The 26,367-nt window shown below is 39.4% G+C and overlaps 1 protein-coding gene and 2 pseudogenes across 2 annotated transcripts; 2 read left to right on the top strand and 1 right to left on the bottom strand.

Moving 5' to 3' along the window:
• Positions 1-4,226: 4,226 nt before the first annotated feature.
• On the top strand, positions 4,227-5,072 carry LOC143888232 (dirigent protein 22 pseudogene; annotated as a pseudogene).
• A 2,734-nt stretch (positions 5,073-7,806) lies between these two features.
• Positions 7,807-8,561, top strand: LOC143887358 (dirigent protein 22 pseudogene; annotated as a pseudogene).
• Positions 8,562-10,125: 1,564 nt separating this feature from the next.
• LOC143888230 (zinc finger transcription factor YY1-like) lies at positions 10,126-25,617 on the bottom strand. Of its 2 annotated transcripts, XR_013254510.1 has the most exons (8): positions 25,342-25,617; positions 25,119-25,177; positions 24,225-24,424; positions 14,716-14,805; positions 12,322-12,465; positions 10,463-11,013; positions 10,316-10,385; positions 10,126-10,225 (listed from the first exon to the last, which is right to left on the bottom strand). XR_013254510.1 is itself a non-coding variant. In XM_077392588.1 (7 exons), the coding sequence occupies exons 1-6, from the start codon at positions 25,548-25,550 to the stop codon at positions 10,486-10,488; spliced, it is 1,230 nt and encodes a 409-aa protein (XP_077248703.1). In that variant the 5' UTR covers positions 25,551-25,617; the 3' UTR covers positions 10,184-10,385; positions 10,463-10,485. The 2 variants fall into 2 exon arrangements, 1 of the variants encoding a protein (XP_077248703.1); XM_077392588.1 differs by having other exon boundaries at positions 10,184-10,385.
• Positions 25,618-26,367: the final 750 nt, after the last annotated feature.

Below are 26,367 nucleotides of genomic sequence, written 5' to 3'. Positions count from 1 at the left end.
ACAAAACAAAACAATTCATATAAAATGACATTGCTTTTGTGACAGGGGAAGAAGGGTTCTTTTCTGATACGTTTTGGCTATAACAAGGCAACCCGTTGTCCACGTAGTGTTCTACTTTGGCCAGTTCAGTCTTATAAATAAAACCCAAGTGAAAAAACGATCCCCACTTCTTATAGAATGTGTGCCTATATGTTGCTGAGGTCATTGTGATGCAAAACGTGCGGCGTGGATCAAATCTTTTATTTTTTATTTCCTATTTTCGTCATTTTATCTATAGTATTTTTTTTTTGGGGCGTTAAAACTTGTATATTTAGCTTGCTTTTGGTTTTTTTTTAGAAAAGTTTTTCGATTACCTATCTAAAGAGCTCAAGATTATGCGATTTGGACTTGGTTTGTCTAAGTTATAGGCAGTTTTAGAGTATTGTAAGTGTCTATTACAGGATTACTATTTTAGTATTATCTTAGTCATATGTGTTGCTTCCATGAGATTCCTCTTTCTTATTCTTAAACAAGCCCCCGAGAGGGCTTAGTTGATCCATGATTTATGTTTCATCTTTCTTTTCCTTTTCATTTGTTTCGAGAAAGAGATCGATCAATTCCGATTCTTTCTTTTTCTATTGATTCTTTTCCTATCGAGATGTATGGATCCGTGGATCTATGTGTCTATATAGATCCTTATTTTTGTTGTTTTAGGTAGAAGATGGAGAATAATTGTTAGGCAAGTATTTAATATTGCTATTCTTAGGTTCTAGCTCCCTATATAATGTATTGGCATGAGGAAAGAAGAAATAGATTAAATAAAGTTTATTGGTGGGATATCACTTGTGAAGAGAGCATTGGCTCTTTCATGCGGGTGAAGGAGCTTGGCTCCTTTCATATGTTATATTAAAGTTTTTCTCCAGAAGTTTTTCTCCAAACTGTGACATGGGTTTCAAACCCCATGAGATTATTTTAGTCGCTTTTTGTGTTGATCTTCATCTTTGTGTTGCCGCACCACGCTCCCTGCGTCACATCGAATCCCAGAATCATCTGGATCTCAATAGAAATAATTGCCCCAATCCACAAGACACACCCAATTTATGCGACAAGCCTATAAAGAAGGAAAGATCTTAGGCATACTTAAATTTTATGCAATACACTTGTAATCCCTGTACTATGTATTATGATCATGTAGCTACTATGGATATACACGGCGTGACTAGTCTGCACCGATGGTTCAATGGACCATCTAAATCAGAACTTCAATGGACACAAATTATCAGGATCCATGGATTTTGTATACACTATCATAGGATCCAAAATTATAATCCGAACTTTAATGGACAAATCTAGACACATTATCCGGATCCATGGACACTTTCGTATCCCATCATAGGATCTAAAATTATTTTCCATAGGATCCAGAACTCTAACAAAGACCTGCCGGACATTCTTAAATCCTATTTTATTATACTATTTTAGGAAAATACCCTCTAATTTTTAGAACTTCAAGTATTATTTAAGAGTGTTTTTAGTAAAAATAAGTTGCATTTTTTCAAACAGTTCCTATTTTACTTTGCCATTCATCTCTTGCAAGGGCTCGCGATTGCCCTTTCTTAATTTTGAGAATTTTAACAGTGTACAATGCATCTAGGACCTACTAGGACACTCCGATAGAAGATCTGATTTGAAATGGATTCTGATTATAGGAGATTGGAATAGGAGGCTGATTTTGATTCCTAATTCTGGCAATTGAAAGGCAGTAATAGTTAGGGGTGCAACTTGGGTCGGGTTGAGGCCAACCCGAACCCGACCCGAGCAACCATTTGCTCAACCCGAACAGGATCCGACCCGAGGTTCAACCCGACCCGAGTTCAACCTGACCCAACCCAACCCGAGATTTTAAGCTTTAAAAATAAAAAAATATTAAAAATGTCGGGGTCACTCGGGTCGGGTTGCCAAAGCCATCAACCCGAACTTAACCTGGGTTGAGAAAACCCAACACGAACCCAAACCTGATCTGAACTCAACGCAACCCGACTTTTTTCCAGGTTGAACCCGTCGGGTTCAGGTTGAGCCCGCCCAAGTTGCACCCCTAGCCATATTGTTGTTCTAACGATAATAACTCCAAGCATCGATCGAGGAGATGATCTTACATTCAAGATGGGACCCACATGGGCCCGTGGTGGAAAATAAATCAATGGTCCTGATCACCCATACACAACATGGGCCATCTGATGTTTTCATTGCTCCACCACCCCCTGTAGTTCTTGCATTAGGCCATGCGTGGATTTCCTTTCCCAACACGCATTTACACGCATGTCCGATAATATATTGACACTCCTTTTTTTTAATAATGGCACTTCCCTGTCTTCTAGTATCCATTGGCAGAAAGTGGGAGTGGGTAGGTTTCTTTTTCCACCTGCCTGTTGCACTTCATTTTCTACTGCCCATGTGTCTTTTAAGTCTGCTGCACCGTACCATGCTATCTGTCTTCCCTTCTCTGTGTTTGTGTTGGAATTAAAATAGGTAGGAAACTTACCAAATCCACATCAAGCTACTAGAGTACTAGAGAAAGAGATCGTTTGATGCCCAATAAATCAACGGTCCTGATCACCCAAACACAACATGGGCCATCTGCTCTAATGTTCCCTTGCCCCATCCCATTTTCCTTGTACAACGATAGAAAGGCATGTGGAGAATGATGACACTCCCTTCCTTTAATAATGGCACTCCTCTCTGACTTGAAAGTTGGAGTGGAGGATGGTGCTTGCGTTTTTGTTTTCTTTACGTTGGGTTTCTTTTTCATTTTCTACTGCAATCCTTGCCAAAAACTTTTGGGCTTTCACTACCAATTTCGCCAACAAAATCGAACAAGGTGGGTCCCAGAACGGCAAAATCTCTACAACGTGCCACCCCTCGTGACATATACGACAGTAAAAAAAGATACACACGCCATTTGCCTCTCCAACGACCTTACGTTTGGTTATCTTCCGTTCTGTCTTAACCTATTTGTTGTGTCCCAAAAGAGAATCACTAGGCAGAAAGTCACCAATGGTAAGAGGCAATTATTGAGGGCATAGGGGGGTGTATATTGTATTTGAAATCATAACCATTGTTCTTGTACTATAATAGCTACCACCTAATGTTCTATCACTATTACTCAATTCAACTCAACTCAACTAAGCCTTTGTCTCAAACTATCTATACTTTATATAACTAGAAAACTAAAGTTGCCATGAGCAATCCCAGAATATTTAGTACCGACAGGGACGGTTTGGAAAAGAGGATTTTAGAATCTTAGATTTCCTCAGAATCTTGGATGGGTGATGATAGAAGGAGACCGTCCGATTTCTCGCCCTTCTTTCCGTCGAGGCGAGAGTATGTAGGAGGCCGTCCTGAGTTTCCAGGTTTTAGAAATCTCATGATGGCGGAGAGATTTCTAAAACCTGGATTTCTTACTTAAAATCCAGAATAATGGATTATAAAATCCAGAATTTTACAGCGCTTTCAACCTAAAACCCGGATTCCAGAATCCATGTATCCAGACAGCCCCATAGAGTTCAAATAAATGGAAAACTTTAGTTGTCTTCACTGGCGCCTAGGTTATATGAAACCTTAAAAATATAAATCCTTATATATTTAAAACCTTATAAATTTAAGGTTCTTTTTAGCTATTAAGTACCTTACCTATCAAATAATTAAATCAAGCAGATCTATAAATTATACTAGGGGAATGCAAAAGTCAAGGGTGCCCTTTCAAAAACCAACCCAAGTGCAAGGGTGCCCCCATTGGACCGACATCACCAAGTCAAGCCCAAGACCACATAAGGCGATTCGTGTGAACCACACACATCACACCTTTGATAGCTGTTTAAACAATAAAAAACAAGCTGAGTTAGTGTAATTATCACAACATGATCGTGCCAATATCACTGGCCAAAAAAAGAAATATTAGTCGTAAAAGCAGATATTTGTTGCACAAATCACTTTCCCGCGTAGTCCTGGGTACACTCTCTCGTTCCATGTTAGAGGGAAATGGTCCACACTCATTTTTGATGGTCACTTCTCACTTTATTAATTACTTTCCTAAATCACAATTAGCTACTATGAGTATGACTGCCTTTTAAAAGCAAGTTAGAGTGCCATTATTAAAACAAGAGAGTGCGGTGCATATACACCCCCTTTTCCTCCCGGGGCCACCCCATAAATACACTTCCCATACTAAAACCTCAAACTATGGTCCACGTTCTCGTACATTTCTCCCAAGCCACTATATAAGTAAGACCCATAACTACCAAAAAAGCAATCAGTACTCTCTCAAGAACTATTCAGCTCCCTCTCCATGGCAACTAAAATCCATCCCAAATCTCCTTCTCCATTCATATTCTTCTTCTTCCTCACCCTCGCCCTCTCTGAAAAGCCCCTCCGATCGGCAATTCGGAAAGAGAAGCTAAGTCACCTTCAATTCTACTTCCATGACATTGTCAGTGGCCCAAACCCGACCGCCGTGCCGATCGCCTCCAGTGTAAAAACAAACAAATCTCCAACACACTTCGGTGCCGTGTCAATGATCGATGATCCCTTAACAGAAGGACCGGAGCCCACATCGAAACTGCTAGGAAGAGCTCAAGGTTTTTATGCCTCAGCTTCACAACATGAATTGGGGTTGTTAATGGCTATGAATTTTGAATTTGTTGATGGGAAGTATAATGGGAGTACACTTAGTATTTTTGGGAGAAATACTGTGTTTTCTCCTGTGAGAGAGATGCCTGTGATTGGAGGGAGTGGGTTGTTTAGGTTTGCTCGTGGATATGCACTTGCTAAGACTCATACTATTGATCTCAAGAGTGCTGTTGTGGAGTATAATGTCTTTGTCATGCATTATTGAGGTTTATTTTTTATCTCTTAGGCTTAGTGTTTTGTCGCTCGTATGTGCTGAGCCTTGGTCTCTCTCTCTCTATGCTTTTACTGTATCATCTATCTCTTTGTCTAATAAATCTGTAGGGGTCCCTGCTGAAGCCCAGCTTACCCATCAAAAGAAAAAAAAATGTTACTTTTTTATTTTATTTTAGGTGCTCTCATTGGTCATTTTTCTTTTTATTTTCCTCTCTAGAGCAGTGTGTAGGCCCCACTCTAATTTTATGGTTATGATAAGCATGGTTACCTTTTTTAATAATTCCATGACCAAACCATTGATTTTATATGTAGCACTGTATCTTACGCATGGGAAGTTGATTGAAAATGGGACCAAGATCTTGTGGGTTGTCTCATGTTGTTCTACAAGATCAACGGTCTTGATTACACGCAAGAAACCGAAAATTCTGTTACATATCTCAAGAGTGTTGCTAGGGCGAGAGTGGGTGCCTAGAACCAATTGGAAAGGATTTTAGTGGTGTTACACAAAAGTGAAAGTGGAATATTAATGTCAAGAAGAGTTTAGGTTAGTGCTGTTCATGATTTCACTGTCTAGGGTCCCTTCTTGCTTTGAAACAAAGTATTTTTGGACTATTCTTTTTTCTTTTCTCTATTTTCACTGGGGCTATGCCTATGTAGAGACCTGACTTTCCTCTTTTTTGAGTCTCTTTCGGCGACGGACCAGTTTTGGCTACTGATGTTGGCACTATCTTGTTTTAAATAATTGCACCAATTCAGCCTCTCTTTTTATTATTAGTTATTACAGTTTTTCGAAAAGCTCTCTTAGAATATCAAGGGCAGAGATAAATTCACCCCAATCTATTACAATATTCACCCCCTATTTTTCAAAATGGACTGTACAGCCCACACCATAGGATGATCCAAAGTGTCCATTTGATGGGCCACAATGTAAGTAGGTTGTGCCCCAAAAATCATTTCCATAGGATGATCCTAGCCGTCAGATCTATAGAGGTTTGATTATATGGAGTTTCTATATAGATCGGAGGGCTAGATCATCCTATGGAAATGATTTTGGGGCACAACCTATTTACATTGTGGCCCAAAAAGAAAAGATAGTGCTAATATCAGTTGCCCCCCAGGGAAATGATTGCAACACAAACATGTTTTTATACCATGTTTCTTGTTCTTTATATTTATAGAGCGGTAAAAGGGTTTTTACGGCTCCCAAAAAGCACTTACGTGACAATTAAATGCTAAAAGACAAGATACATAGAAGGAGACCGTCCGTCGTTTTCTGATTTCTCGCCCTTCTTTCCGTCGAGCGAGAGTATGTAGGAGGTCGTCCTGTGTTTCCAGGTTTTAGAAATCTCATGATGGCGGAGAGATTTCTAAAACCTGGATTTCTTACTTAAAATCCAGAATAATGGATTATAAAATCCAGAATTTTACAGCGCTTTCAACCTAAAACCTTGATTCCAGAATCCATGTATCCAGACAGCCCCGTAGAGTTCAAATAAATGGAAAACTTTAGTTTTCTTCACTGGCGCCTAGGTTATCTGAAACCTTAAAAATATAAATCCTTATATATTTAAAACCTTATAAATTTAAGGTTCTTTTTAGCTATTAAGTACCTTACCTATCAAATAATTAAATTAAGCAAATCTATAAATTATACTAGGGGAATGAAAAAGTCAAGGGCGCCCTTTCAAAAACCCACCCAAGTGCAAGGGTGCCCCCATTGGACCGACATCACCAAGTCAAGCCCAAGACCACATAAGGCGATTCGTGTGAACCACACACATGTAGGACTGTCAATCTGGCTAGAGGTGCTCAAGCTCAACCCATGTCTATACAACGGGCTTCGGGCCCAGTTCGGGCTTACCCATCACCTCTTATTTTCTCCACGAAAATAGACTAAGGCAAGCATTGAAAAGCCAATTTCACAGAAAGCCATTAAACTTGTTGGCTTTGGCATGTAAGAAAAGCCACACCGATTGATTTTTTGCCAGATTTTGTCTTATTCATTTAATAAATCTGAGGTCGAACTATAGCCTATAGGATATGATGAACCAAACTGTTCATATGGAGTGGGCTGAAGAGGGGCAAAATAAAGAAAGAAAAAAACCTATTTAATGTCGAACTATAGCCTATGGGATATTAATGTTTAAGTAACCTATTTAATTAATATCTATTGATTTTTAATGGCATAAAAAATGTTGAAAAATTATATAGTAAATATATTATCGGGCCCGGGCCTATGAATGGCTGGACGACCCTTGATCAAGCTCAGCCCAAATTAGAGTTCGGGCTTCAACTTTTGACCAAGCTTCGTTTGTCTTGTTTTCATTTTAATTATGGGCGGGCTTTTAGCGGGCCGAACGGGCGGGCTTCGAGCTTGCACATCCCGATTGAAAGTCCTACACACATGTTATGTTGGACGACCCGAGGTAAAATAATTGGGTCTGAAAAATCTCAGCCTCTCATCTTGGACATCTAAAAACTTTTTTGGCAACTGTAACAACCTTTGACAGCTGTTTAAACAATAAAAAACAAGCCGAGTTAGTGTAATTATCACAACATGATCGTGCCAACATCACTAGCCAAAAAAAAAAAAATAGTCGTAAAAGCAGATATTTGTTGCACAAATCACTTTCCCGCGTAGTCCTGGGTACACTCTCTCGTTCCATGTTAGAGGGAAATGGTCCACACTCATTTTTGATGGTCACTTCGCACTTTATTAATTACTTTCCTAAATCACAATTAGCTACTATGAGTATGACTGCCTTTTAAAAGCAAGTTAGAGTGCCATTATTAAAACAAGAGAGTGCGGTGGATATACACCCCCTTTTCCTCCCGGGGCCACCCCATAAATACTCTTCCCATACTAAAACCTCAAACTAAGGTCCACGTTTTCGTACATTTCTCCCAAGCCACTATATAAGTAGACCCATAACTACCAGAAAAACCACTCAAGAACAATTCAGCTCCCTCTCCATGGCAACTAAAATCCATCCCAAATCTCCTTACCCATTCATATTCTTCTTCTTCCTCACCCTCGCCCTCTCTGAAAAGCCCCTCCGATCGGCAATTCGGAAAGAGAAGCTAAGTCACCTTCAATTCTACTTCCATGACATTGTCAGTGGCCCAAACCCGACCGCCGTGCCGATCGCCTCCAGTGTAAAAACAAACAAATCTCCAACATTCTTCGGTGCCGTGTCAATGATCGATGATCCCTTAACAGAAGGACCGGAGCCCGCATCGAAACTGCTAGGAAGAGCTCAAGGTTTTTATGCCTCAGCTTCACAACATGAATTTGGGTTGTTAATGGCTATGAATTTTGCATTTGTTGATGGGAAGTATAATGGGAGTACACTCAGTATTCTTGGGAGAAATACTGTGTTTTCGCCTGTGAGAGAGATGCCTGTGATTGGAGGGAGTGGGTTGTTTAGGTTTGCTCGTGGATATGCACTTGCTAAGACTCATACTGTTGATCTCAAGACTGGAGATGCTGTTGTGGAGTATAATGTCTTTGTCATGCATTATTGAGGTTTATTTTTTATCTCTTAGGCTTAGTGTTTTGTCGCTCGTATGTGTTGAGCCTTGGTTTCTCTCTCTCTCTCATGTTCTGAGTTAGGGTTGGTTTGTGCTTTTATTGTATCATCTATCTCTTTGTCTAATAAATCTGTAGGTGCTCTCATTGGTCATTTTTCTTTTTTTTATTCCTCTCTAGAGCAGTGTGTAGGCCCCACTCTAATTTTATGGTTATGATAAGCATGGTTACCTTTTTTAATAATTCCATGACCAAACCATTGATTTTATATGTAGCACTGTATCTTACGCATGGGAAGTTGTTTGAAAATGGGACGAAGATCTTGTGGGTTGTCTCATGTTGTTCTACAAGATCAACGGTCTTGATTACACGCAAGAAACCGAAAATTCTGTTACATATCTCGAGAGTCTTGCTAGGGGGAGAGTGGGTGCCTAGAACCAATTGGAAAGGATTTTAGTGGGGTTACACAAAAGTGAAAGTGGATTATTAATGTCTAAGAAGAGTTTAGGTTAGTGCTGTTCATGATTTCACTGTCTAGGGTCCCTTCTTGCTTTGAAACAAAGTATTTTTGGACTTTTCTTTTTTCTCTTCTCTGTTTTCAGTGGGGCTATGCCTATGTAGAGACCTGACTTTCCTCTTTTTTGAGTCTCTTTCGGCGACGGACCCATTTTGGCTACTGATGTTGGCTCTATCTTGTTTTAAATAATTGCACCAATTCAGCCTGTCTTTTTATTATTAGTTATTACAGTTTTTCGAAAAGCTCTCTTAAAATATCAAGGGCAGAGATAAATTCACCCCCTAATTTTCAAAATGGACTGTACAGCCCACACCATAGGATGATCCAAAGTGTCCATTTGATGGGCCACAATGTAAGTAGGTTGTGTTCCATAGGATGATCCTAGCCGTCAGATCCATAGAGGTTTGATTATATGGAGTTTCTATATAGATCGGAGGGCTAGGATCATCCTATGGAAATGATTTTTGGGGCACAACCTATTTACATTGTGGCCCAAAAAGAAAAGATAGTGCTAATATCAGTTGCCGCGCCCAGGGAAATGATTTCAACACAAACATGTTTTTATACAAGACACTCATGTTTCTTGTTCTTTATATTTATAGAGCTGTAAAAGGGTTTTTACGGCTCCCAGAAAGCACTCACGTGACAATTAAATGCTAAAAGACAAGATAGACGAGGGCATGTATCAAAACAGAGGAAATCATTTCCTTTCTTTTTTGGTATATTTTTGTTATTTTTGGGGTGCTTTTGAGCCTTTGACGGTTTCACCAACCATTTTCTATACATAGACGAGTAGACGAGCTATACCTATCACCTAGACTCCTTGGCTCAAAGTCCAAGGAGGTGGGGCCACAACTAATGGAGTCTTCAGTCTTGGGACTCTTCTGTCGTTAATGGAGATAGGGCCCACATTTACTTTAATCTCGTGATTCCCGTATCCTCACGTCCTTTTCCACGAAACGGTCAAAAAGTCTATCGAGGGCCGGGCCCACCTGACACACCCTAGGCGAGTCAGGCAATCAATTTCATATAAAGTGATAGGAATATGCATAGGTAGACAGAGAGGGCCAATCTATATAAGCTCTTTAGGTTTAAAATAGTAGTAGCACCGTGCCCTCTCTACTAAACGCTTAAACCTAGGGTGGTCATTCACCAACTACTGAACAGCTTGAAAGAACCGCTTGGTTTGGTGAGATCCGTATTTAATGAAAATTTAAGATTTCTTTAGCAGAGACATTTGAATCTGCCATAAACGTGACTCATCGGAAAGCTTGATCAAATGCTTTCAACAAAATATATAGCTACACAAAAAAGCAATATACATATTTAGCTACACAAAAAAGAAAGAAATCAATGATTGGAAAATAAAATATGCACATTCATCGACTCACCTTAAAGTTCATGATCCAAAAAATTCTTTTGATCTCTGTATGATGCCATGCCATATCATCGGAGATCTAGCTGCAGTAAAATCCATTGATCTTCTATTAGCATATTTAAATAATGAGGCTGATGGGCTTATACTACTTATAATGTACCTGAAAAACGTGCAGAATCCACATTAGTCATCATACTCCGTTTCTTCGTCATCTTCTGCATACCCCCACGCACCTTCTTCGGCATTTTCACGGTCTTCTTCAGTTTCTTCACTGTCTTCTTCATACATCTCTTTGCTGGGCAACTGTTTCTTTGTAATATTCAAGTTCACAGGGGCCACACTCGAGCCTTTCGGCCGTGCCATTTTAGAAGGTGGCACCATCTTTGAAATTGACTTTGGTTTGTTACGTTTTGGGTTCTTCTCATTGCCACCTTTCCTCAAATAAGCATCTTGCTCACTGGCCTCATCCATTTCAGTATCCATCCCAGGAGTTTGCTTACTGTTCTCTTCCGAATTATGACCTGGATGTTCTCTTCTCAAATGGAGGTTCAGCTTATACTCATGAATGTAGGCTTTCCCACAGCCTTCATAAGGACAGGCATAAGGACGGTCAGAGGACGCAGAGCCATAAACTGCCACGGAAGGAGCCTTTGGGGTACTGTGTAGCTTATCAGCTGGTGGAGTGTGCTTCATCACATCCATTGCCATGTTCTGTGAAATTATTGGAAAATAAATTTATATCAAAATCGTGTTACCAGTATTATATAACCAGGAGGACTACAAGATTGTGTTTTTTCCATAGTTGCCGGAGTGGGAAGTGAGTGCGAGAATCGATGCAGGAAGCGAAAGCGGGAAGCGAGGGGTTTAGGAAAGAGAAAATACGGGAAGCGAAAAGCTCAAAAGAAAGTAAATAAAAAAATTTAGGGCAGTGATAAATCGACCCCAATATATCTTAAATCGACCCCATATATATATATATATATATATATATATATATATATATATATATATATATATATATATATAGAGAGAGAGAGAGAGAGAGAGAGATTAATGTAAGATATTAGGGGGTCGATTTATCACTGCCCAAACTTTTAAGGGAATCATCATTGAAAGTTAACATGAAGCATGTAATAAGCCTCATTAGAAGCAAACTAGTACATAGATAGAATAGGAGTATAGTGGTTAGGGAGGAAGGATTAATATAGGTAAGGATTACAACTTTTGGGAATTTGCAGTTTCACATGTTTTATTCATGTATATTTATTGTCAAGTTTTTAGAAAAAGATCCACATTATTTTCATTTGAAACATAAGATGAATATCAAGTTTCAATTGCATCGTTTTTTTTTTAATACGCTCCGTCAACATTATCAAAAAGAGATAATGAGAAAGTATTCTTTTAGGAAGAACAAATCACCTAAACAGAAAGTGTACTATTAATTAAGTGGAAACACATAGGAAGCAATTAGGAAGCGCACTTCTCCTAAATTTGAGAAGTGAGAAGAACTTAGCTTCGAAAGCGAATTTTTCCCATCTAACTAGGAAGTTTCCGGTAACTATGGTTTTTTTCATACGAGCAAGCCTCTCATTTGTAGGAGCGAAGTGCTCATGCTTAGTAGTTTGTTTTTTTTTAATGGTTGTGCTTAGTAGCTTAAAAACATAACAATTTATGCTTAGGTATATGGTATTTTTAGTTTCAGCTACAACAAACAATCCAAGAAGCTTGAAAAAAAATGCATGGATATTTGAAATGACCAATAACACCCAACTTAAGTAAAAAAAAAGATGTCATAGTTATTTTGGTGTAAAGGTATGCAACAGGCTAATATTAATTTGGTTTAGATAAGTGATTCAGTATGAACTTGCCTCTGGAAGTATGCGTTGATCATTTCATGCCCAGCTTCCACAAAAATATCTTCCATTGAAACATGAAAGAACAAGCAAAGCAGCAAATGCCACATAACAATAAGAGACTACAAAGAAACTAAGGTGGAGAGGGTTAACAGTTGACACTGACCTTTTCATGATGTTGCTTGATGTGGCCTTTTAACTTGTACTCGTGTGCATATCTCTTTCCACATTCTTCATATGGGCAAATATGATAGTTCTCTTGCGAGTGTGTTCTCATATGTGCTCTCAAGTTAAAATCCAGTGAGAACGCCTACATTCACAGATTGAAATGAATGAAACATGACATGAGATATTTCACATTCGATACTGCTAAGGACACAGAAAAACTGGAAGATATACACATTCGATGCCTTGGATGCTCAATTATTTGAACAACACAAAGAAGAGATGGATAAGATCCCATTTTTTTTTTCAAAAGAAAAAAAAAAGAGATGGATGAGATCAGATACTACAGTAGACAACTGAAAATGGCAGTTAATGTCCTAATGTTAATGGCAAATACCAGATATTAGAAGTGAAAAATAAAAGGAATAAATTTCAAGCATCTTAAACTGACATCGTGATTTGAACAACAGATATATACACATACTCTCTATTAATATTCTGAAACATGAAAAAGTAGCAACTAAGTGTTATTCTTCTTTTACTAGAAATTAGTACTTGAACAAATATAGTTGATGTACTTTCTATTAAAGTAGGGTCTCAATCCAAAGGAATGCTAGAGTGATGACTACCTTACTGGTAACAATTTGAAGAGGCGTTATGAAAGGTGTAGAGTTTTGCAACAAAACTTATATAGGCCCTGCCCCATAAAGTAGAGTGGGCCCAACCTTATTTAAAGATCCAAATAGTTCATTTGGTGGGCCCCATGGTAAATAGGCCCTGCCTCCAAAAAAATCATCCCTTGTCAGATCAGAGGATTAGGATCATCCTAAGGGGATGCTTTTTTAAACAGGGCCTATTTACGACGGAGCCCAACAAATGAATGGCTTAGGTCCTTTGAAAAAAGTGATCCCTGCCATGTTCTAAAATAATACATGGTTGTATGATTGGAGAAAGCAAAGTTCAGGTCATCCATTATGGTGGGCCCTTCCATTTATGACCTATGGTTTATTAGATGGATTTTGTGATGCAATACGACCAAAAGTGAAAAAAAATGATAATAGAAGATTAAATGACATTGGGTTTTAGAATTAATTTTTTTTATAGGTAAGCTGGGATCGAACCTGGGTTTTAGAATTAATTCAATCCATAAACTTCCATTTCAAAAATAAATAAATAAATAAAAATCAATCCATATGCCACAAATCTTGAGAATTTTCTCGTCCAACTATGTGAGCATATTTTATAAAGATTAAATCATGGTTTTAAATTTCTGTGGGCCCTTCCATTTGAAAAAGACTATTTGGTTCTTCTTTTCTTTCTTTTTTTGAAATGAAGACTATTAAGTTCATTAGATACAAAATCGGGTACGTATTTAATTATTTTTCGGTGGGCCCTTCCATGTATGGTGCATGCAAACGAACAAATGGAAAAGCTTCTGACATTGGAAACTTTCATATTGGGAAAAAAATTTAGATAAGGAACAAAGGCCCATACAAAGGACTCTAGTGTATATTTTTATTTTTTGAGTTGAAACCTCTAATTATTGTAAGACACGAAGGGGTAGATATCAGTTATTTTTACAACTTTTAGGGATTCTTAGGTAAATTCTGTTTGAAAAAGAAAACACTAAAGTGGCTTATGGTTCACAAGGGTTTGATTTATTTCAGGAAGCATATGCCGACTGTGTTGGAAAGAGGAGAATGAGTCAACTTGGAAAGAAGAAGGGTTTTCCTTGATAATGGCTACGAGTGACGGGGATTTTTTGAATCACAAAGAAGAAGAAGAAGAAGAAGACTGCACGGAAGACAGCCTTCAGAGGACGGAGTTTCATGTACATTTTTCCTTTTTTTACAGATTTACAGTAATAGTGCAGGGTTTTTTGTTTTTTTCTGGAAAAAAAACAGCTTTATGCATACATTTAGTACAAAACCTGCAGTAAAGTCTTGCTTATTTAATTATTCATTTTTTGGCCGCTGTTTCAATCATTTCGATTGAAACATATCTTCTGCAACCCCGACTCAATGATATTTGGACCGAAATAATAGGCTAACACGAATCCACTTGGATTTTGTGTCAGTCACCGACTATACGAAAATTTAAAACCATGTTTGCTGGCATAGATGTTATGATTTGATGCCCACATCTTGCATCATGTTCTTTCCAAAGAAAGTGGAATGGAACAAATATTGTGCGAGCCAATGGAATATATATGCCAGTAAAGTGTCTCCCAACTGTGCTAGAAACAAGAAGGAAATAAAATGTGCAAGTATGCAGGCAACTAGCAGATGGTAGATAAATACTGTTGCAAGACTCATGGGATCAAGAAAATAAGGCAAATTCCTATAATGGCAACATAAATTTATAAAAAGAAAATTATGGTGAGAAGGATGATCACCTTTCCACAGCCCTCGTGAGGACAAACATAATCCCTCTCTCCTGTATGAGTAAGAAAATGTCTTTTCAGCTTGGAGCTATCCAAAAATTTCTGCAAGATGCACATAAAACAGTAGAATGATTAGGAGACATTTCATCTTGACAGGTTTATAAGCTTATGGTTCTATAAGAGCTGGCAAAGCATGTATGTGCATGTACAGCGTAACAACTGAAACCATATATATATATATATGAGAAAACGGTTCCTACACATATGTGTAGATAAGTTATCTACACACTAGCTTAAAATACAGTGGGGGCCACATTATTTGGGTGATCCAAACCATTCATTTTTAAGGCCGTCACATAGATAGGGTGTCCACAAAAAATCAGATCCATAGGATCATCCTAACCATTCGAATTGTGGAGGCAAGAAATGGACTACTTTGTGAAGGTTTAAAGACATCCATTTTACCTCCACAAATCGTAGGGTTGGGATGATCCTATGGATCTGATTTTTTGTAGACACCCTATCTATGTGAGGGCCTTTAAAATGGATGGCTTGGATCACCCAAACAATGTGGGCCCCCACTGTATTTTAAGCTAGTGTGTAGAGAACTCTCTACACATGTGTAGGAACCGTTTTCTCTCTCTCTCTCTCTCTCTCTCTCTATATATATATATATATATATATATATATATATATAGAGAGAGAGAGAGAGAGAGAGAGGAAATGAAGTATGTGCAGCTGCACAGATAAGCTATCTGTGCATGGCTGCACAACCCATAGTGAGGGCCACATTTTTTGGGGTATCCAAAGCATTCATTTGGAAGGCCCTTCCATGGATAGGGTGTGTACCAAAAATCAGCCCTTTAGGATCATCCTAACCCTGCCATTTGTGGAGGGAAAAAATGGGCAGAAACAGTGTCTGTCCATTTTCCCCTCCAACTTTGATTGGGTTAGGATGATCCTATAGGGCTGATTTTTGGTACACACCCTATCCATGGAAGGGCCTTCCAGATGAATGCTTTGGATCCCCCCAAAAATGTGGCCCCCACTATGGTTTGTGAGTCATGCACAGATAGCTTATATGTGCAGCTACACATACTTCATTTCCTCATATATATATATATATATATATATATATATATATATATATATATATATATATATATATATATATATATATCTGTGTGTGAAAAGCGTAGGGGGCTTAACTGCGCTTAAGTGGTTTAAAAAGCCTCCCATTGGTTCCTTTCTTGTGGACCCGCTATACATTTCAAAGGGGGACCCGCTGTTCGAACCAATGGGAGGCTTTATAAACCACTTAAGCGCAGTTAAGCTCCCTGCGCTGCAGCGCAGGAACGCTTCTCCATATTTGTTAATTCATTTCTGGTTCACACGACTTCAGGTCTCTCTCTCTCTCTCTCTCTCTCTCTCTCTCTCTCTCTCTCTCTGTACACACACACACAAACTACGCAGCTGACTTTCCAAAATGTCATTCGCTTTTTCCAAGGAATAACAATTTTGGAAAAGTTTTTCCACCCCAAAAATCAACTTGGCGCCCCTTTTGACGTGAAGTCTGCCCATACTTCACACTATAAGTAGTGTGTTTTTGGGGCAGAGTTCAAGTAATTGTTATATTTTGATGCATTATTTGTGTAGTTTTTTCCGTAGTTGTCATATAAAGGTACCTTTTTCTGTACTTTTTCGACTTTGTAGCCCTTTTCCGTAATTGTTCTCAAAATTTATGACTGACGCCATGATTATTATTGCTAGCCTACATTGAGGGGATGGGGAATTAGTGTAGCGTCCACCATTTTACACCTCATGTTATTGATGGGATGGGGCTGTCATGTTTAATGGGGTAGGGCCTAGCACTTTACATGATCTTTTTTATTGGATAGGGCCCACCTTTTGCACATCATGTTTTGATACATGGGCTTTTTTATTGGATAGAGCCACCTTCTGCAAATCATTTTTGATAGTTTGGGTCTCACCACTTTAAACCCATGCATAGCATGGGCCTGGATTACTAGTGTGTGTGTGTGTGTGTCCATTTTGGAAAACCAAAATCGGCACACACATCTTTGCAAGAGAAAGACCGGCTACACAATAAAGATAAAAGCTAAAATGACTATTAAGCTAAACCGGAGATACGACAAGGGCAACACATCAAGGCAACATGTAATGAGAAATTGAGTAGCCACGACAGCTTATATAGCATGGAGGTCTTACTATTACATTATATTAGTAATTAATAATATGCTTTACCATTAAAAAAATTATATCAATGCTTCAAAAAGTGACTGAGACCTTCCTGCGCTTCATAAAATTACCAAAATACTCGCACAGTTGTTTCTCTATGATATAACTGGTTCTCTAAGGGGCCATTTGGATACGCGGATTTTAGAATCTTGGATTTCCACAAAATCCTGGATGGGAAACAAGAGAAGGAGGCTATCCGTTTCACTTCTCTTTAGAATCTTGGATTTTAAGTAAGAAATCCAGGTTTTAGAAATATCTCTCCCATCCTGGAGACATGGGATGATCTCCCACTCTCTTGCTGACGGAAAGAAGGACAAGGAATCAGAAAAGACGGTTGGTCTCCTTCTCTCGTCTCCCATCTACGATTTTGAGGAAATTCAAGATCCTAAAATCCGCATATTCCAACGGCCCCTAAATGAACAAAACTTCACTAAGCCTTCCTACAAGTTCTGAATCTCTTTAGGATCCAACACACTAATTAGACGTAAACAACTAAAATAATCCAAATTCTCTAAACAATCCCACAAGACCCCCTATACATACAGACTCTCTCTGGCTATTCTTTTAATTTACAAAAATATATTGAAACCTCCCTATTTGTTGATAGAATGGCCATCCCCATCTCGAAAACAACCAGCCGACAAACTCTCTCTCTCTCTCTCTCTCTCTCTCTCTCTCTCTCTCTCCTATGGCTTTTTTAATTACTAAAATATATTGAAACTTTCCTTCTTTTTTTTTAAAGATGACAATTTTCATTGATATTAGAAAGGCAGTAGGGACCAGGGGCCCCGTCCTGCATTACAAAATACCCGTAAATTGGACTGGGCATACCTCGAACCGGAAGAAGGACACTTAACCGGACCCATTCAAGACCAAGGAGAGGTTATATTGCACCATACCATTACCTATCTACCCTATATAGTCCCAACGATTCCTATGGCCAACCTAAACACAAATCCTCCTCTAGCTAGTAACCCAAATATATAGCATCCCCCATAAGGATAATGCAATCAAACGTAAACCCCAAAAATCTCCTTCTCCAATAATCCTTGCAACTGTGCAAGGCCAAAAAATAAAGCATCCCTTCTAATCAGCACACTTCCTAAGATCCAAAAGAAGATTCAATTTCATTTTCAAGTTGCTCCTCCACCAAGGAGTCCGCGGAATCATCCTCCTTTCGATCCTCAACGCTGGCAACCCGTTTCGGGCTAATCAAAGCCTCTAATCTCTTAATCCCTGCCACCCTATTTTCTTCCCAATGAAGTGACCGTTCTTTCCTTTCATCTCCCAGAAGCTTGATGAACAAGGGGTGTTTATGTAACGGCGAGTGGGATTCCTTCACATTAGCGTACTCGAAATTTCGAAGAAAGTAGCCGGCCTCCTATTGGCTACCTCTTTAAAAGATTTCCACTGTCTTTTAAGAAATATATTCGTTTTTTCTCTTGGGGTTCGTAGGGACAAAGACGCCAATTTTTCATTGTAGACCATATCTTTTACAGTTGATAAAACCTCTACAATTTCTAGCACCTCCAAGGGGCGCTTCCTGCAAATTGGGTACAAAGGGGAGGGGGTATCATATGAGTCCCTGTCTTGGACATCCATTTTAGTAAGATACTTGTCCTTGGTTCTTTTCTTTGGTGGTAAAATAAACCCCATATTTTCTTCCTTCAATATAAGAGCCGCCACCCAACTCCAAAAAAACAGATGTCTTTTACACTTCTCAATCACCTCCATCATTACCTTTCAGCAGCAGCTACACATTAATATAGCCTCGTAAGCAAAATTCCATAAGGCCAATTGACTTCCCCAGGAAAAAGACCTCCTGGGTCTGACAAGTCTACTCAATCTTCCAAGATATCCTTTTACACTTTTGACACCAATATACAACCTCTTTTTGACAGCTGCACAAAAGAAGGACGCCAGAATCATCAAACAATCCAATTGTCAGGAAGAAAGACAGCCCCAGAAGCTTTCTCTTATACCGAACATGCCACGTATGAGGGCCCACCCTCTTCTAAGGACTAACAAAAATTACCGGGATCTCGATTAAACCTGGGCAGAGATAGCTCACCACTCAATCTATTATTCCAAGTTAATCCAGGACCCTGCTCTCGCGACCCTGATTTGAGACTGAGATGTCCTTTCAGACCAGGCTTGGGAAACGAGCCTTGCAAATTTCCAAATCTGACCTTTGGAAATTTGAATTTTGAATCCTGACGATGGGGTCTAGCGTGCCAATTGATCGCCTGGTCTGAATCTCAAGGGGGGGCACCGACAGTCTATTCGCCGGTGGGGCATTCCACGAAGGTACTCTCTGACCAACTCCAGGAGCCAAAAGGAGGCCGCTGGATCCCTGAATGGAGACTCCAACTGTGTAACAATGGTTGGAAATCCGAAGCTTCACGGAGGGAGAAAACTTCCATCGTGGAGCATAGATTTTAGCTGATACAAAGCACATACACTGGTTATGAAGACTCTCCATCTCAACTTCCATCACCTGCCCAAAAAGATTTCCCAGGGTTTCAACCGTCGATGAGGCCTACACATGTAATGGAATACCGAAAAAGTTAACCCATAATGTCTTAGAGCCCTGAGTGTAATCTAGGGACCAAGGGGAAAGAGACGATAGGCGTACTCCCCAGTTTTCGACTCCCAAATCCAGAATCCTTGAGGCCACTTCTTCGGAATCAAAAACAAAAAAGATCTCTTCATTGGAGAGCAAACAAGGGCAATGGAGGGTGGGAGAATTCCGGGACTTTTTGGCCCACTCCCAAAGGTCTTGAAGGGATCCAGGCGAATCATTCCTTCTACCCACCAGACATGCCTCTAAAGAATCCATTCTTGTTTTTACCTCCTTTCCAGAAATAGAGATCAACAGAGATCCATCTTCCACCAGAGAGGGCGAAATTACCCAGGAATCAGGCCATGGATCAGATTCCGAAACTATCAGACCTCCAGCCCCTGATGTGGTGGGGAATGGATGTGAAGGGTTTTGTTTACGATCCAGGTGACAACAACGACATTTAGTCCGTCGTTTAAAATCGGAATAATGACAGGACGAGCAGGACCAATCCCCCTATCTCCACCACTGATCAAACTTTCTAGTTTCGTCCTGAACCACAGCCACCGGGCGATAAACTGAGGATGATGAAACCTTCTTTCTCTGAAGGCACCATCGACACCTATTCCTCCATTTGAAGTTATAATAAGCACAGGATGAGCAAAACCAATCTCCTTGCCTCTGATATTTCGATTTCCACCTCCCATCCACCTCCATCCTTAAACTTGTGGTTATTGGATCTTATCCTTTCTCAACAAAGAGTTCATATTTATTTTTTTGAAATGGCAAGATAATTTCATTAAAAAGGGAGAAGCCCAAGATGGACCACTCCAAAGAATACAAGGAACAACCAAGATACAAAGAAACCTAAAACTTTCTTATTTATTGACAGAATGACATGCTCATATGATTTTGAACGAGCAAGATATGTCAAAATGACAAACTAACACTATCCCCATCTCAAAAAGAACAAATCCCTTTTAGAATGTCTAAAGTACCCTTTCAGATGACGAAATGCCATGACAACTTTATCTTGACAACCAATCTATGTGTGCTGTCCACTAGCGGTATACGCTAATTAATTTAGAGTAGAGTCAGAAACACTGATCAGTCTTAAGCACTAACAGGCTGTACTTTTATGACATTCCATCCAGAATTTCCAATCACACACAGATAAATTATATAGTCTGACGACGTGAAACACAGCGGAGCCCATGTTGTTGGGTGATCCAAACCATTCATTTGGCAGGCCCTGACATAGATAAGGAGTGCCCAAAAAATAATCTCCATAGGATCATCCTAACCCTTGATTTGTGGAGCCTCCACAAATCAAGGGTTAGGATGATCCTATGGAGATTATTTTTGGTCACATCCTATCTATGTCAAGGCCCATCAAATGAATGTGATCATCCTAACCCTTGATTTGTGGAGGTTTAAAATGGACAGCTTTTAAACCTACACAAATCTGTCTATTTTGAACCACCACAAATCAAGGGTTAGGATGATCCTATGGAGATGATTTTTTTTGCACACCCTATCTATGTCAAGGCCCATCAAATGAATGTTTAGAATCACCCATCAACTTAAGCCCCACTCTATTTCTAGTCAATGGAACAGACAACTTATCTAGTCCGACGGACTAGAAAATGTGAGCCCATTATATATATATATATATATATATATATATATATATATATATATATATATAGAGAGAGAGAGAGAGAGAGAGAGAGAAAACTGTTGGTGAGCTTAAGCACACCAAACCTATGGTGCGCTTAAGCTCCCCAATCACATGGGGGCCCACATTGTTAGGTGATCCAAAGCATTCATTTTAAAGGCCTTATGATAGATAGGGGGTGTACCAAAAATCAGCTCCATAGGATCATCCTAACCCCTCCATTTGTGGAGGACAAAAATGGGGCAGATTTGTGTCTGTCCATTTTTGTCCTCCACAAATGGAGGGGTTAGGATGATCCTATGGAGCTGATTTTTGGTACACCCCCCATCCATGTAAGGGACTTTCAAATGAATGGTTTGGATCATCCTAACAAAGTGGGCCCCCATGTGATTGGGCTAGCTAGCTCACCATAAGTTTGGTGAGCTTAAGCGCACCAACAGTTTCCTATATATATGAGGAAACTGTTGGTGCGCTTAAGCTCACCAAACTTATGGTGAGCTAGCTAGCCCAATCACATGGGGGCCCACTTTGTTAGGATGATCCAAACCATTCATTTGAAAGTCCCTTACATGGATGGGGGGTGTACCAAAAATCAGCTCCATAGGATCATCCTAACCCCTCCATTTGTGGAGGACAAAAATGGACAGACACAAATCTGCCCCATTTTTGTCCTCCACAAATGGAGGGGTTAGGATGATCCTATGGAGCTGATTTTTGGTACACCCCCTATCTATGATAAGGCCTTGCAAATGAATGGTTTGGATCACTCCCCAAAATGTGGGACCCATGTGATTGGGCAAGCTATATATATATATATATATATATATATATATATATATATATATATATATATATAGAGAGAGAGAGAGAGAGAGAGAGAGAGAGGAAAGTGAAGCTACACCGCCGGCTTAAAATACAATGGGCCCACATTGTTTTGGTGATCCAACGAATTCATTTGATTGGCCCTCACATAGATAGGGTGTCCACCAAAAATCAGCTCCATAGGATCATCCCAACCCTACGATTTGTGGAGGCAAAAATGAACATGTAAAAATCTTCACAAATTTGTCCATTTTTGCCTCCACAGTTTGAAGGGTTGGGATGATCCTATCGAGCTGATTTTTGGTGGACACCCTATCTATGTGAGGGCCAATCAAATGAATGGTTTGGATCACCAAAACAATGTGGGCCCATTGTATTTTAAGCCGGCGGTGTAGCTAAGTTAGCTACACCGGCGGTGTAGCTTCACTTTCCTCATATATATATATATATATATTTTAAATTTTTTGAAAGATGACCAATTGTATTTATATTCAAACCGTATATACATAAAGAAGGGACCGGGAATCCCATATAGCTACAGCATAAGATGGCCTGGGAAGTAACCCCAGGCTCCCCAAAATTTTCACCAACCAAACATAAATACCATCTACACTATCTACCTTGAGAGTTCTAGAAGATAAGCAGGACCACCCTTCTTTCACAAAAAACTCCTGAGTAAAAATCACAAGGAATTGCTCCCCTAAGAGGAGCACTTCTCCAACTCCCCCAAAAGATGCTGGATTTGGTAGTCCGGCATGTCTGAGGGGGTCCTCCGGTTCCATTTCCATAAAAACAAGTTTCTTTCTACTGGCAATCCTTTCTTCCACCAGTCGAATTCCCACCACCTTATTAGCCTCCCATGGAAACTTCTTCAAACTCCTCTCGTCGGCCAGAATTATATTGAAGAAGGGGTGTTTGTGCAGAGGCGAATAGGTGTCTTTTACATTAAGTGACCTAGATAGACGATAGAATTCCTCATCACTATCTTGGGCCGCCTTCTTAAACAGTTTCCACTGCTTCCTGAAGAGGTCTTTGTGCGCTCTAGCGCATATAAGCTTATATGTGCTCGAGCTTCAAAAACACATGGGGTTGGGCCCACATTTTTTGGATCATCCAAAGCATTCATTTGAAAGGCCCTTCATAGATAGGGTGTCCACAAAAAAACAGTTCCATTGGATCATTCAAACCCTTCCATTTGTGGGTGTGTACCGAGTACGCACCCAAACATCATCGAGAGGATGAGGGCGTACCCGCACTCTCTGGAGGCCCAACGTACCCGTATCCTATTTTTATAAATCCTCACTGTTGAACATCTTCAACATGGAGTTAGGGGCCGTTTGAATACGCCGATTTTAGAATCTTGAATTTCCTCAAAATCGTTGTTGGGAGATGAGAGAAGAATGAGACCGACCATATCGCTTCTCCGGAAGAGACTGACAAAATCGTACTTGGGAGACGAGAGAAGGAGACCGACAATTAAATTTCACTATTTTATTTTTTAATTTTTATAGATATATAATAAAATATAAAAATATATTACATTCAGCGTACCCCCAACGTACCCGTATCCTTCTTTTTTTTAAATAATGTATCCACATACCCGTAACGTGTCGTACCCGCACCCCGTACCCGTGCTTCACAGAGGATGATCCTATGGATCTGATTTTTGGTACACACCGTATCTAGGTAAATGCCTTTAAAATTAATGCTTTGGATCACTCCAAAAATGTGGGCCTACTCTGTTTTTTGCACTCGAGCGCAGATAGCGCAGGAAAAATGTGTGTGTGCGCGCGCGCGCGCATACACACACATAAGGGTGGAAAAATCATCTGAACTGGACCGAAACCGAACTGAAAATTCGGTTTCGGTTTGGTTAAACCAAACCGATTCAAATTTAGGCTCAGTTTCGGTTCGGTAGAACCAAACCAATGATCGGTTCGGTTTGGTTTTGGTTTCGGTTTGGTTTTATCGGTTCGGTTTCGGTTTTCGGTTTTTGGTTCGGTTTCGGTTTGGAGTAAAGCATGTTCGGTTTCGGTTCAGTTTGGAGGTAAGCATGTTCGGTTCGGTTCGGGCGTCAAACTAAACCGAACCGTTGCCACCCCTACACACACAGTGCGCGCGAGCAAATGAGTCATGCACAATGCTACCATATTTCAAGTCCTGTGAATATACTGAACCGTGTATAAGTTTTTTAACACTTACCCGTCCACATCCCTCGTAATGACAAGCATATTGTCTCTCCCCATGGATGTGAGAATGCTTCCTCAAAGCCCCAGCATCAATAAAAGTTTTTCCACATCCTTCATAGCTGCAAAGAAATAGAACTTCTGTAGTTGCTTCAGGTTCTAGATCTTCTTGTTCTGGCTCTCTATACTTCTCTTTAAGGGCTTTCAACATGTCCTCTAAAAAAATGATGTATTAGATAAGAATTCAAGGGGTAGTGAACAATGAAAGAAAATCACGACACTGCCCCACCGCTAGCATAGGATCTGTTAGAATATGTGGGATCCAACGGTTGGATTGGGTTAAGATCTCACCGTTGGATCATCTTGGAGGTAGATTGGTTAAGTTGGCTAAATGAAGAGACAAGATAAATTAGGCGAGTGGATAAGAAGAGGCAAGCAAGAAAGATTAGGAAAGTAGATTTAATTAGGTCGATTTGATTAGGATTCCTTCCCTTCCATAATTATCTTGATTTCCCTTCTATGCTTATCATGTAAGTGCTTTATATAAGCACCCTTTGATTACTGTAATTGCATCCAAGAATTAGTGAAATTTCTGAAATTTATCATGGTATCGGTGCTTATATAAAGCACTTACATGATAAGCATAGAAGGGAAATCAAGATAATTATGGAAGGGAAGGAATCCTAATCAAATCGACCTAATTAAATCTACTTTCCTAATCTTTCTTGCTTGCCTCTTCTTATCCACTCGCCTAATTTATCTAGTCTCCTCATTTAGCCAACTTACCCAATCCAACGGTGAGATCTTAACCCAATCCAACCGTTGGATCCCACATATTCTAACACAATCACTCTACTGAAGAGCAGATCTATTATCATAAATAGGAGAAGAAAATGAGAGAAATATTTACCTGTAACCCATTTTAAAAGGAAGCATTTTCCACCAGTTGAAACAACATCTTGGGGAACCCTAGAAGATAAAGATAGTTTATCAGTAAGAATTGAACGGAATAAATTTTTTTTTTTTTTAAAAAAAAAAAAAATCCTCCAAATATGAAGAGATTTGAAGTGTTTTTAGTTGCAGAGAATCATAAATATAGAACAATTTGAGAAAGTGAGAGGAGGGATAATTACCATTCCTTGAACCATTTGACTGAGGGAGTCTTGTTCTTGAGAATCGGACGCTTCTCAAAGAGATGATGGTTCATCTGCAGCTCCATCTCTCTCTCTCTCTCTCTCTCTCTCTCTCTCTCTCTCTCTCTCTCTCTCGTTTTAGAAGGAGTATTGAAATCGAGGGATGTGGGATTAGGGTTTGGAAAGGAAAACGAAAAATACAGAACCATCTCTTGGTAAGGATAGTCAAGAAAACGAATTTTAATGGTTGGCTCGAAATAGGTACGGATTGTTAGGAAACCGAATTTTAGATGGATTACTATAAAAGGGGAATGATAGCGGCACAACCATGTTTTGAAATTTGCACTGAACCATCTTGTCTTTTCTAACTGACAGCTCTTTAAATAATAAACGACAATAAGGCTTAGTGCAATTATTAAAACATGGTTGTCCTTCACTTCATTAAGTGCAACCGAATTCAGCTTCTCAACCAATTTTAAAAATGACGTGGATCTATTCAAGAGCTCTTCTCCAGCCCTTGCGTAAAGAGAGCCCTTGCATCTATCAGTCCTTGATTTAAAAAAGGTTACCAAAAATGGTATAGACCCAATCAAGGGCCCTTCTCTGGCTCTTTATGAAGGGTGTCCTTGCATCTATCATTCCTCTTATTTTATAATTCATTTAAAATTCTTTTTCCTAGCAATCCTCACCGTATGGGCCAGCCCGTTGGATACGAGGATTTTATGTTCCATGATTTTAAAATCCTGAATTTAACAAGCTATAACCTGGATTGAGCTTATAAATTGAGGTTTTAGCTTGTAAAATCCAGGATTTTATAATCCTGGGTCTATTTTATCTTTTGATGGACCTGCTATTGGTCTTTAATTAAATAGGGAGTTAACCATTTGAAACATCAAAATTTCACTACAGTCCCCTTTATACATGAAAATTTCAACCGAGTCCCCTACATACATTCTAGTTCTAAAAAATACCCTCACTGTAGATGGGGAATAGCTGTTAAAACAAGTATTCTACAGATGAGGGTTG

The sequence above is a fragment of the Tasmannia lanceolata genome, unplaced genomic scaffold, assembly GCF_043159265.1.
Source record: "Tasmannia lanceolata isolate RefF3 unplaced genomic scaffold, GAP_Taslan_0.1 ptg000012l, whole genome shotgun sequence".
Taxonomy (NCBI): Eukaryota; Viridiplantae; Streptophyta; class Magnoliopsida; order Canellales; family Winteraceae; genus Tasmannia; species Tasmannia lanceolata.
The sequence above is the reverse complement of the archived record's forward strand: the minus strand, read 5'-3'. Positions and strand labels throughout refer to the sequence as shown.